Below are 13,557 nucleotides of genomic sequence, written 5' to 3' on the forward strand. Positions count from 1 at the left end.
ATCTATTGATTTTGTTACATTTGATGTATATTTTATGTAGGCATCATATATTGCTTGTTCATTCAATATCAGCCTCTGCCTTTTAATGGCAGTATTTAGGCTATTTACATTTAATGTGATTATTGATAATGATTGCATTTAAATTAATCGTATTTCTATTTATCTCATCTTCTTTTGCTATTTTTCTGCTTCCATTTGGATTAATTGAATATTTGTGTGATTACATTTTTCCTCCTTTGGTGGGTTATTAACTGTAAATCTTTTATTATAATGGTTGCCTTGGGATTTATAGTACACATCTTTAACTTACCACCATCTACCTTCAAGTGATATTTTAAAGGGGTTAAATAATAAAATTTTTTACCCATAGTTACCATTTCCAACTCTTCATTGCTTTGCACAGATACATAGTTTCATCTGGTATCATTTATTTCCCGCTTGAACTGCTTTAACATTCCTTATGGTGTAAATCTTATGTTGACGAATTCTTTTGTAGGTATTAAGAAGTCTTCATTTCACCTTCATTACTGAAAGATATTTTTGTTGGGTATAGAATTCTGGGGTTGACAGGGTAGGGTTTTTTTCTTTCAGTACTTTAAAGAAAAGGTTGCTCTGTCCTCTTCTTACTTACACTGTTTCAATTTGAACTTGCTACCATTTTTATCCTTATTATTCTTGTCTTGTTTTCTCTGGCTGCTTTTAAGATTTTTCTCCTTATGACTGATTTTGTGCAATTTGCATATGTTGTGCCTTGGTTTAGTTTTCTTTATGTTTTTTGTCCTTGGAGCTTCTTGGATTTCTTCGTTCATCGTTTTCTTCAAATTAGAAATTTTTTTGACCATTATTCTTTAAAAAATGATCTACCTCCTCCCAACATTTATTTTTAACTTGAAATTCTGATTATGTTTATTAGTCTGCTTGATGTCCCATAATACACTGATGTGCCATTCATTTTTTTAATCCAGTCTTTTTTCTTTTTTTCACAATCTCTGCTGTTTTCAAGCTCACACATCTTTTCTTCCACAGCATCTAATCTACAGTTTATTCCATCCAGTACGTTTTTTATCTCACGTGTTTCAGTTTTAATCTCTAGAAGTTTGATTTAGGTCTTTTTTACGTCTTCCATGTTGCTACTTAACTATTTGAACAAACCATATATAGTTGCAAGTGCTTTAATGTCTAGGTCAGTTTTTATGATTTGATTTTTCTCTTCATTTTGGTCATATTTTCCTGCATCTTTTCATGCCTTGTTACTTTTGATTGGAAGTGAGGCATTTTGAATTTTATGTCGTTAGTTGCTGAATATTTCTGTATTCTTATAAGTATTTGTGAATTTATTCTGGGACATAGTTAAATTACTTGGAAATGGTTTGATCCTTTTGGGTCATGCTTGTAAGATTTGTTAAATGGCAGTGAAACAGTGCTCGGCGTAGGGCTATTTATTTCCTGGTAATGAGGCAAGAACCTAGATGTACTCTGACCAGTGTTCCATGAATCAAAAGGTTTTCTAGTCTGGTGGATTTAGACACTGTTCCCAATCTTGAGTATCAGGCATTGTTTCTTCTAATTCTTTTGTGTGGCTCTTTCCCAGGTCTCAGCTAGTATCTTCAGATACTTGTGCTGATTAGTACTCAGCTTACTTCAGGTCTTCAGCATTCTTTCTCTGTCTGCATAGCTCTGTCCCTTCTAGTTTTGGGAATTCTAGCTGCCTTCAGTTTTCCACATTTTGAGCTTTATCTCTTCCGCTCAGGAATTTCATTAATCTCTTCCTAGGGAGATTCCTCTTCCCTGTGCCAAGATCTGGACATTTTTCCAGATCATATGTTTGAGCAGTTATAGAGGCACATTGTTGGTTGATTTCCCTTCTCTCAGGAACCACGGTCCTTTATTGCCTGGTGCCCAGAGTTCTGAACTATTATTTCATATATTCTGTAATTTTTTTGGTTGTTTTGGGCAGGAGGTAAATTTGGTCCCTGTTATTCCATCTTGATCAGGAATGAAAGTCTACCATGCTTTTTAAATTACCATATTTTAATTCCTGTACTGTATTTTTGTCCATATACACTCTTACATAAAGCATAAATCATGATTATAGATGAGTTAACCACTTCATATTCATTAGGATGGCTATAAAACATAACGGTGTTCACGGTGATGCGGAGAAATTAGAATCCTTGTACTTTGCTAGTAGGTATGTAAAATAGTACAGTCGTTGTGGAAAACAGGATGACAGTTCCTCAAAAGGTTAAATAGAGTTACCATATGACCCAGCAATTCTACTCCTAGGTAATTGAATTGAACGCAGGGACTTGAACGAATTCATGTCCGTCAATGTTCATAGCAGCATTTTTCACGGTAGCCAAAGGGTAGGAACAACCCACTGTCCATTAGCAGATGAGTGGAAAAACAGAATGGGTCTCTATATACAATAGATTATTATTCAGCCATAAAAAGGAATGAAGTTCTGATACATGCTACAACACCAGAGAATTTGTACATGTTATGCTAAGTGAAATAAACCAGACATAAAAGGACAAAGAGTATGATTCTACATGAGTAGAATCTAGAATCATTCTAGAGTATGATTCTAGATATTTCAAGAGTATGAAATGTCTAGAATAGGCAAATTCATAGAGACGAATGTAAAGATTCAAGGTTACAGAGGCTGGGAGGAGGGGGAAATGGAGAGTTACTGCTTAATGGTTACAGAGTTTCTGTTTGGGGTGATGAAGAACTTTTTTTTTTTTTTTTTTGCGGTACATGGGCCTCTCACTGCTGTGGCCTCTCCCGTTGCGGAGCACAGGCTCCGGACGTGCAGGCTCAGCGGCCATGGCTCACGGGCCCAGCCGCTCCGCGGCATGTGGGATCTTCCCGGACCGGGGCACGAACCCGTGTCCCCTGCATCGGCAGGCGGACTCCCAACCACTGCGCCACCAGGGAAGCCCGATGATGAAGAACTTTTGAAAATAGTGGTGATGACTGTACAATATTGTGAATGTAATTGATACAACTGAATTGTACAGTTAATTAAATGACAAGTTTTATGTGATGTATGACCACAATATTTTAAAATTATTAATGTAATATATAAAAACCATTGAATTGCACACTTTAAATGGATGAAATTTATGGTATATGAATTATATGTCAATGAAGCTTCTAAAAAAAATAATAAATGAATATTAAATGCCTTTTTTCCCTTCCCTCATAGGTTTGTTACCTTTCTAAATTGTGAAGGATGCATGGGTTAACCAAAAAATAAATCAGAATTGGAGGACACAGAAACTGAATCTTAGCTCCAGGAATTTTTTTTTTTTTTGGCTGCACTGCATGGCTTGTGGCATCCTTGTTCCCCAGTCAGGGATCGAACCGTGCCCCTTGCAGTGGAAGCACGGAGTCCTAACCACTGAACCGCCAGGGAATTCCAGCTCCAGGAATTTAAAAGATTTTGTAACCCTAGGCAAATGAACTTTTCTTAGCCTCTTTCATCATGTGTAAAGTGAGACTAGTAATAGTAAACACACCTCTCACATATTACCTACATAAAAATACATTTTATGTTAAAGATGTGTTTTTATCCTAAAGAACTTGTATTACCTAGACTCATTCATTTATTTATTTATTTATTTATTTATTTATTTATTTATTTATTTATTTATTTATTTATTTATTTATTTATTTTTATTTTTGGCGGTACGCAGGCCTCTCACTGTTGTGGCCTCTCCCGTTGTGGAGCACAGGCTCCGGACGCGCAGGCTCAGTGGCCATGGCTCACGGGCCCGGCCGCTCCACGGCATGGGGGATCTTCCCGGGCCGGGGCATGAACCCGCGTCCCCTGCATAGGCAGGCGGACTCTCAACCACTGCGCCACCAGGGAAGCCCCCGCATGTGTCTTTTTGAATTATGGTTTTCTCTGGGTATCTGCCCAGTAGAGGGATTGCTGAGTCATATAGTAATTCTATTTTTAGTTTTTTAAGGAACCTCCATACTGTTTTCCATAGTGGCAGTATCAGTTTACATTCCCCCCAACAGTGCAAGAAGGCTCTCTTTTCTCCGCACCCTCTCCAGCATTTGTTGTTTGTAGATTTTTTCATGATGCCCATTCTAAATGGTGTGAGGTGATACCTCATTTTTAAATTTTAGGAATAAATATAAAGTAATGAGGTATCGGTTCTTAGATTATACCAATCTGTTATCATCGTATCTTATGAGCCAGGCATATCACAGAAGTATTAATCATATAACTCATATGGCACCATTCCCCAGCTTCCTCCACTTATCTTTACCTGGTTATACAGTTTGTTTTTGTTTTGTTCTGAACCTATTGGTATATTTGTTTGAATGCTGTTTCAAATTTTCTCAGCCTCCTGTTTAACATTTTGCAGATGACTCTACCAAATTAACACCCTGGTGGAGCATGACAGATACTTGGCTTTCTTCATAGCATTTTGTTATACTTTTTTTTAAAACTCTTTTTTTGTTGTTTTTTGCGGTACGCGGGCCTCTCACTGTTGTGGCCTCTCCCGTTGCGGAGCACAGGCTCTGGATGCGCAGGCTCAGCGGCCATGGCTCACGGGAAGGAGCCGAGAAAGGGAGCAGTTGCTGGTAAAGAAGGTCCAGGCTCAACCTGATCCAGGCAGGGCTCTGGAGTGTTTGTTGCACCTCAGGGTTTTCCTCATCTTGAGCCAAGGGTGCTTGGTTTTTGAATCTCACCTTCGCCCCCAGCTACCTACTGCCTACTCTAAATCCAGTGTTTTTGATATGCTTCTATTGCTTAACCCAGTTACTTGCTACATTACCTTAATCTGCACTGCTAATTATAGAGAGGCTTTGCACTTTGCACCAGGGGAAAATGAAAGGAAAGAATCTTTAATCATATCAGATCTAAAATAAATATTAAATGCCAGCCAGCTTTTGGGCCTCTGAGGTTTTAAATTCAATGATGTAGATTTTAAGAGGTATTTGACAAGAATCACTTAGAAGAAAAATGTATTTGCAAATCATGCAATATTCCATTTATCAGTTGAGTAGACAGTGGAAATGATACTTATTCAGTGTAACGTTTGTCTAACTTGTAATTTACATAGTATTTTCCATACACATAATCTAACTTGATTTTCACAATATTCTTGGGTACTAAGCTTAAAGGTTTTATCCCCATTTTTAAATTATTTTTTATTTTTTTAATTTTTATAAATTTATTATTTATGGCTGTGTTGGGTCTTCGTTGCTGCCCACGGGCTTTTTTTTTTTCTAGTTGTGGCGAGCGGTGGCTACTCTTTGATGTGGTGCGCGGGCTTCTCATTGCGGTGGCTTCTCTTGCGGAGCACAGGCTCTAGGCGCACGGGCTCAGTAGTTGTGGCTCACAGGCTCTAGAGCTCAGGCTCAGTAGTTGTGGCGCACGGGCTTAGTTGCTCCGTGGCATGTGGGATCTCCCCGGACGGGATCGAACCAGTGTCCCCTGCATTGGCAGGCAGATTCTTAACCACTGTGCCGCCAGGGAAGTCCCCCCATTTTCTTCAGAAGAGAAAAATAGCATGAGAGGTGACTTGCTTAGGGCCCACTAGTTAGGGAGTAGCAAAACAAGGCTTCTTATCCATTGAACACTCACAGAATTTCAGGAACAAGAGGAAGTGTAGCATCACATTTAATTTTATCATTTTGCAAATGAGGAGCCAAGAATCCAGTGCTAGTAATTTACAGGGCAAGCTCTCAGGAACCCTCATCTCCTGGTGACCAGACCAGTGGACTTTCTATTAGGCTGTGTCTCACATGGAGACAACCAAACTGAAATGTATTAATATTTGTAATATTTAAGTACCATAATTTTAAAAATTCTATTAATACCATAAAAAGTATAAAGTAAAATATTTTAAGTTCCTATTAATAGCATACTTAATGTCTAACCATGGTTTAAAACTAAAGCTCCTAGGTTTCAGTACATGTGGAATGAATGCAAACCTTGCCTGTTTTTCTTTTCAGCGCCAGCATTGGATGTTGATTGGCAGAGCAACAACACCTTTGCTTCTTGTAGTACAGATATGTGCATTCATGTCTGTAAGTTAGGACAAGACAGACCTATTAAAACATTCCAGGGACACACGGTGAGAAACCTTTTTTTCCCTCCTTTAAAGTGATTATGATGAATAAGTAATGTTTCAGAGTGGTTTTGAAGTATGCATGTTTAATACCCAAAAAACAACCAAGTCTATGAAATGAAAATGTGAATTGAATGTTCACTGTTATTTTTAGAATGAAGTAAATGCTATCAAATGGGACCCAACTGGCAATCTCCTGGCATCCTGTTCTGATGACATGACTTTAAAGGTAATTCAGATAGTGGGGAGAAATGGGGTTGAGGAGTTACACACTGTGGCTGCTCTGGCTGTTTTAAGATTGTTTAGAATGTCTTTCTTATAGTTGGGAATTATGATACTGAGGTTTGTGCTATTATAAATTGTCTTCACTCTTAGGGAGTCATACATTGTTACAATTAAAGGTTATTTGCACACGTAAGGATCTGATTCATAGGTAGCAAAGATCTTTGTAGGATTCATGGATTTGACTGAAATTCTGAGAATTGTGTTAATTGGATTTTGCTGTGGTGTGAGTATATATCACCCTTTCTGGGAAACTGATATATAGTAGATATATAGCTTAGTTGGTGAGTGAGTATAGCTGACATGTCAGTATTCACATCTCAATATGAATTTATGTTTTTCTTGTTGCATAACTAAAAGCAAAAACTAACACCTAGCACCTATGCACATGACATACCAAAATTAAAGAAGAAAGGCAGTTTGAGACAAAGAACAACATAATACTAATCTTCAAAATTAATGAAGCTTGCACCCTGTGCTTCACCATGTTAACTGTATGAAAATAATTTATCTTTGACTTTACAGTGCCAGTGACTGCAGACGTGATGACCCTTATAGATAGGATAATCATGAAGGAAAACTGCTTTTCCTCTTCCCATGAACAGACTAAATGTAACCTTGGTAACCTGGTGGTTTTTTTCCTTAAATACCTGCTGTGTTTTTAGTTAGACAGTTTTTTCAAGCCTGGACTCCTTTGTAAACGTTGCTGGTAAAAATGCTTTTCTTCACGCTCTTGTTTGTGAGATTACTTTGCGTGCACATGCCTTATGCTTATAAAATGAAAAACTTCTGGAACAGAGTATGGCACATACGAGGAAATGAAAGAAGGCCGGTGGCTATAGAGAGCCTACTGTCAGGGACTGAGTTGCAGCTGGAGAGAGAAGTTTAAGTTAGAAAGTGTTAGAGAGCTTTTTTTAGTTCTAAGAATAATAAAAGGTCATAGAATTTTAAAGCAGAAGCTAGAAGGATGGATATTGTCTAGTGAAGCCATATTTTGAGAACAAGGAACAGCAGATGAGTGAGAAGATCATGTCCAGCTTGGACAGTGCCTTTGAGTCATGCAAGTGGAGGTGCCAGGTTGGTCTGATGCTCAGAGAACAATTCTAAGCCTGACATAAAAAATTTGGGAATTCTCAATAGGTGGGTAGTCATTCAAAGCCATGGGCATGGACAAAATTGTGTAGGTAGAAATGTACAGAGTAAAAGAAGAGGAAAGCTTAAAAAAGTCTTAAGAAACTCTAGCATTTAGCAGCTCAAGAGGAATGAGACTCCAACAGGAAATTGGAATGACCTCTGGAAACAGTGTGTAAAGAGAAGAGTACTTCAAGGGAGGTGATGGGTGAGAGTGGTCAGTGTTATCAGTGCTATCGAAAGCTCACATGAAGTATCAATATGTTTTGGAAACATACCTTTTGGATTTATTTACATGGAGTTATGTATACCTAGAATACAAAAACATGATGTTATTGCTTCATTATCTCATTAGTTTCATTGCAGAAGTGTGAAGCACAGCTAATTTTTGTTTCTTTGTCAGTACTTGGGTTTGGTGTATGTGTGTTTGTATTTGGCAAGGTTTCCCCCCATGTCTTTACTGAATGATTTTGTTAGAAATACTGTTGGTGTAGGTTTCTCTTAATTTTTGCTCAAAAATAATATGAATTATTTTTTAACCTGTATACGTAGGCATGTTTTCAACTCTAGAAAGGCGTATTCTCTACTCACCATTTTAACTTTACTGCTTTGTTACTTTTCACGGTTTCTTGTATGTGAATCATTTACAATTTCTGAATTTTATATGGGAAGAATACTTGACATGAGATCTACTCTTAACAGATTTTTAAGTGCACAAAACAAGTGTTATTGTCCGTAAGCACAATGCAGTGAGGCAGATCTCTAGAGCTGAGATTTTATGCTTGTTTATTAGCAGCCCCTCCCTGTGACCCCACCACCTCTGGCAACCACCATTCTTTTTTTTTTTCTTTTCCATTAATGTTTTTTTTTTCCTTTTTACACCAATAATTTATTTTTTATTTTTGTAACATCTTTATTGGAGTATAATTGCTTTACAACGAATGGTGTGTTAGTTTCTGTCCTTTATGGTTTACTATAGGATACTGAATACAGTTTCCTGTGCTATACTATAGGACCTTGCTGTTTATCCCCACCATTCTTTTCTTTGCTTTTATGAGTTGGACTCTTAGATACATCATGTAAATGGAATCATACAACATTCGTCCTTACAATTTATCCATGTTGTCACATATTGCAGGATTTCCCCATATGTTAAGGCTGAATAATACTCCATTGTATATATATGCATTTTCTTCATCCATTCATCCATTGATGGGCACTTAGGATGTTTCCATATCTTGGCTTTTATGAATAATGCTGCAGTGAACAAGGGCATACAGATGCCTCCTCAAGATCCTGATTTCGATTTTTTTTTTTTTTTTGATAAATACCCAGAAGTGGAATTGCTGATCATATATAGTGGTAGTTGTTAAAATTTGGGGGAGCACCTCCATACTATTATTCATAGTGGCTACACCATTTTGCAATCATTTATCAATAGTTTACAAGGTTTCCAATCTCTCCACAACCTTGACAAGATTTTTAAAAATTTTACTAGCCATCCTAACAGTTGTGAAGTGGTATCTCACAGTTTTGATTTTCATTTCACTGACGGTCAGTGACATTGGGCGTCTCTTCATACACCACCTATTGGCCATTTGTGTATCTTCTCTGGAGAAATGTCTATTTAAGTCCTTTGTCCATTTCTAAATTGGGTTATTGGGGTTTTTGCTGTTGAGTTGTAGGGTTTCTTTACATATTTTGGAAATTAACTCCTTATTGGATATATGGTTTGCAGTATTTTCTCTCATTCCATAGTTTGCCTTTTTACTTTATTGTTTCCTTTGCTGTGCAGAAACTTTTAAATTGTATGTAGTACCGCTTGCTTTTTTTTTTTTTTTTTTTTTTTTTTTGCTTTCATTGCCTATGCTTTGGTGTCAACATGAATCATATTATATTTATCTGTATGTTGCTTATCTATTTTCTCTTCCTGATTGCAAAATAGTTCCTGATTCTAAATTCTAAGAGGAATTTATAATGTAGATCTTTTATTTTAAAGGACAGCATAAAAACTAATGCCTTAAACATTGTAGGATCATTAACTGAGGAACTTACTGAATGTTGAAGTTTGTACCATCTGAAGCTATCAAAAGTAATCTTAGAACTACAGTTAATTGAATCCTGAAGCCTCACAATAGTGAATATTTAGAAAGGACTTGAAGCTAATTTGTCATTTTTAAAAGATAAATATTAAATATATTCTACATTGTAATTTATTTGTATGTATTGTCTTGATCTCTGTTGTTCTGGTGTACCGCTATATTTTGGACTGGCAAGATAATATTATAAAAGTACCCTTTGTATGGAAAAATAATTACATGCCTTTTTCCTTTTTGCTTAGATATGGAGTATGAAACAAGACAACTGTGTCCATGATTTGCAAGCACATAATAAAGAAATTTATACTATCAAGTGGAGTCCAACAGGGCCAGGGACAAATAATCCAAATGCCAACCTCATGTTAGCAAGGTAACATTTCTGTTTTGCTTTTCCTTTATGAGTCTTTTACAAAGAAAACCTCTTATAAATATGACAGAAAATTAGGAAAAATTCCATGAAATGGGAATGTGTCCTATAAGGAATATATTTTTTTTTTAATGGGAACCTTTAGACACAGAGTTTTATTATTATTTCAGGTCATAATGGATATTTGTATCTGGAGATAGCAAATAATTTACTGATAATATCAAATATTGATTAAAACCCAAGTAATTGAGGCATAATGCAATAAAGTTTTTTCAGCATTTAAAAAAAATAAGTTAAAAACATATTTAATGTAGCATTTCAAAACCGTGGGTCAATATAAAGGAGTTATTTAAAGAGAAAAGGAATACAGTGAATTAGCTCATTTATGTTTTCCAGTTTACAGACTTGGAGATGCCCTTAATGAAGCTGTCATGTCTCCGATTAGCTTTGTTTCCAGAACACTTTCTTCCTAACAGCACCGTCTGCTTCTCATGAGGAATTCGTGGCTAGCTATTAGGAATGGCTGAATATTGTAGATTGGGGGTGGGGCTGAGAGTATTTCATTACTTATAAAATCTTTTTTTTTCTCCCTTGTCAGTGCATCCTTTGATTCTACTGTTAGATTATGGGATGTAGACCGAGGAATTTGCATCCATACTCTGACAAAACACCAAGAGCCTGTGTACAGTGTAGCTTTCAGTCCTGATGGCAGGTATCTGGCGAGTGGTTCTTTTGACAAATGTGTGCACATCTGGAACACACAGGTATGTCCAAGTTATTTAAATAGTCAAGTATTCTTATATAAGAATATAAGAAGCATTTGTCTAAACAAAATTTTTTTTTTTTTAGTTTTGGTTGTCATTCCTTTTGTGTCATTAATTCAGTTCGTTTTTATATGAGCACTTTTTGGGGGGAATTTACAGCTAAGTAAAGATTGAAACCAGCTGAAGTGAGATTTTCATAATATGGACCAAAATTTAGAGTCTCTGTTTTATTTTTTCCAACAGTTTTGCAGACATGAAATGTGAGAGTTTAAGATGCATTTATTTAGATAAATGATACCATTTCTTTATGTTCTAAAAGAATTGTCTTCAGAGAAGATATATATGAGCAGTTTAAAAAATGTGTTAAAGGACAAGGTTTTATGATCGAGCACATAATTTATCAGAAACGAACTTAAAACTATGTACCACCTTTTTAGGGACAATGCTGCAGAGATCCTTTCTTAAAAATGGAGAAAACAGTTTTGTTGCTTTCATTATTTTAATCTTTTCAGTGTTTTAGTTTTTACATGCCAAATACTTTTTCTTTAATATCAGTCATGTGACTCTCCCTGCCCCACCCCCTGTTCAAAAATCAGATCTTTACTGCTTGTATTATATGCACAGTAAGTTATTGTGGGTTATTTCTCTTTGTGTTGCTGATCACCATAGTTGGTCAGCCTATTTTGCGTAAATCATCATTTTCCCATATTATTTTTGATTAAGTTATACATTCAAATGGTCTCCAACACCCTCCCCCCATTATAAAAAGGTATACACTGAGGAGTTTTGCTCCCATTTTTTTCTTGATCCTCTACAGATAACTTTTTCTATCGGTTTCTCTTTCATCCTTCTTGAGGTTTTTTGTAAATAAAAGCATTATGATTCTTTCATTTTATACTCCCACTGTTTTATTTTTTCATTTATATTATATTCCCTTAGAATTGGTTTTTATATATGGTGTGAGGTATAGTTCTAATTCTTTCTTTATGGATCACCAGTTTTCTTGGCACTATTCACTGTCCCTTCACTGTTCCAGAATGTCGCTTCTTTCATATACTACATTCTTGTATGTTTTGTTCATAGATTCTCTTGTATTCCATTGATTGATACATTTGTATGTACCTGCATTGTTAGTTTAATTTTAGTGACTGTAACTTTGTTATTCCCCCTCATTAAGTCTTTTTCTTTTTCCTTCAGTAAAGTTTTATAATTTCTTCATAAAGATCTTCTTTTTTACAAAATGTATTCTGAGATGCCTTATGGATTTTATTGTTACTGTGTTTAGCATGTTTTAAAAAATAATATTCCTTTTACTTGTGGTTGCTCATGTTTGGAACATTATGAATTTTGGCATGTTGATGTTGACTCCATCAAACCTGCTGAGCCATCTCATTGCTTCTAATTACTTACCGGCTTGCAGGATCTTAGTTCCCCGACCAGGGATTGAACCCATGCCCCCTGCAGTGGAAGCACAGCGTCCTAACCACTGGGCCATCAGGGAATTCCCAATCTTTCTGTTTTGATTGAATAGCAGAGGCTTTATAGATAATCTGCCGGTTGTATACATTTTCCATCACTCATTCACTCCATTTTGAGTAAATTAATTTAAAATAAAATTTGGGTATAGAACTGTAGAGTTCTAAGGGAAGATACTGCTAGACTTCTAAGGGCATTTGAGTAACCATACTGTTTTGTTGTATCACTATTGTGTATCAAAATGTCATTTTACTTTTTTTCTTTTAAGTTTGAAAATAGCAAAATGCATCTTGTGAGCTTTCAGTGCAGGAGAAAGTAATTGTCTTTTTTTCAATATGTACATCTATTTTTTTCTTTCATTACTTGGATGATATGTTTTCTAAGCATTTGACAGTTAAATTGTTACAGTCTGGTCAGAACAGAGGTTTGAGTAGACGCTGAGGATCCTTTGGCTTTTGTTAATGTGATAGCTCTGGCTTGTTGACCATGCTGTTTCGGTTCAATTATAGCCTGATTCAAGCTTAGAAATTGGTAGTACTATTGAAAGACAGTGTCGGTTTTTAACCCCAAAATTGACAATCCTGTAGATTTTACTCTCTATACAACAGCCTATCTTAGATCCCGTTGGCGCCACTCCATTCTCTTCTAATTAACTGTAGATACTTAAGGCCTCCTGTACTCGTGCTTTTTCATTAATCTCTTAAATTGTGAGAAATTTTAGGTAGGAGGAAAAGAACAGTTGAGACTTCCCACTGTGATCTTCTAGCGTAGTGATTAGCTTAGGGCTGGCTGTCTCAGAAGGTTATGTCTTGGTTCCATGTTGTGTTTAGGTAGTTCTGCTACTTCCAGTTTGAGTTTTTTAGTTCACCATGAAGCTGTGAGATACTTTTCTGGTTTGTCAGAACAGAACACCGGAAGCATATTTTTCATTATTTTTCATTTCTCACAGCAGAACCTCTGACCTTTGCCCTGTTTAATAACTGGTTTCCTAGGAGAATACATTTTTGTACTAAGTTTCAGTTACTGAATGGCAGCTGAATGATTTTGGTTTCCATTGCCGAAGGAATAAAATAATTGAGTTATGTTTATGAGTCGGCTAAATTGATGATGAAATTGGTAGTGTTCCTGGTTGTACTTTGTTTTCTTTTAACTTAAAAGCATCTTTCAATAATAATGTACATATGCGCTTTTAGCTTCTTTTATAATTCTCCTAGCTTAGGGGCACTTCTAGGGTCAAAGAGAGCAAAGATACCTTAGCTAAGAATGGTTATCAATACTGGAGAAGCCAGTATTGTGTGTGTGTGTGTGTGTGTGTGTGTGTGTGTGTGTGTGTGTGTGTG

General features: G+C 36.2%; 1 protein-coding gene across 4 annotated transcripts in view; it reads left to right on the top strand.

Moving 5' to 3' along the window:
* The window catches only part of TBL1XR1 (transducin beta like 1 X-linked receptor 1), a 191,568-nt gene that overhangs the window by 170,442 nt on the left and 7,569 nt on the right, over positions 1-13,557 (top strand). For all 4 annotated transcript variants that reach the window (XM_029214587.1, XM_029214588.1, XM_029214590.1 and 1 more), the window contains 4 exons: positions 5,983-6,104; positions 6,253-6,327; positions 9,853-9,980; positions 10,576-10,741. In XM_029214587.1, coding sequence (XP_029070420.1) covers positions 5,983-6,104; positions 6,253-6,327; positions 9,853-9,980; positions 10,576-10,741 — 491 coding nt within the window. The remainder of the gene's footprint in view (positions 1-5,982; positions 6,105-6,252; positions 6,328-9,852; positions 9,981-10,575; positions 10,742-13,557) is intronic.

The sequence above is a fragment of the Monodon monoceros genome, unplaced genomic scaffold (assembly GCF_005190385.1).
Source record: "Monodon monoceros isolate NGI ecotype Baffin Bay Population unplaced genomic scaffold, NGI_Narwhal_1 Super_Scaffold_11, whole genome shotgun sequence".
Classification (NCBI taxonomy): domain Eukaryota; kingdom Metazoa; phylum Chordata; class Mammalia; order Artiodactyla; family Monodontidae; genus Monodon; species Monodon monoceros.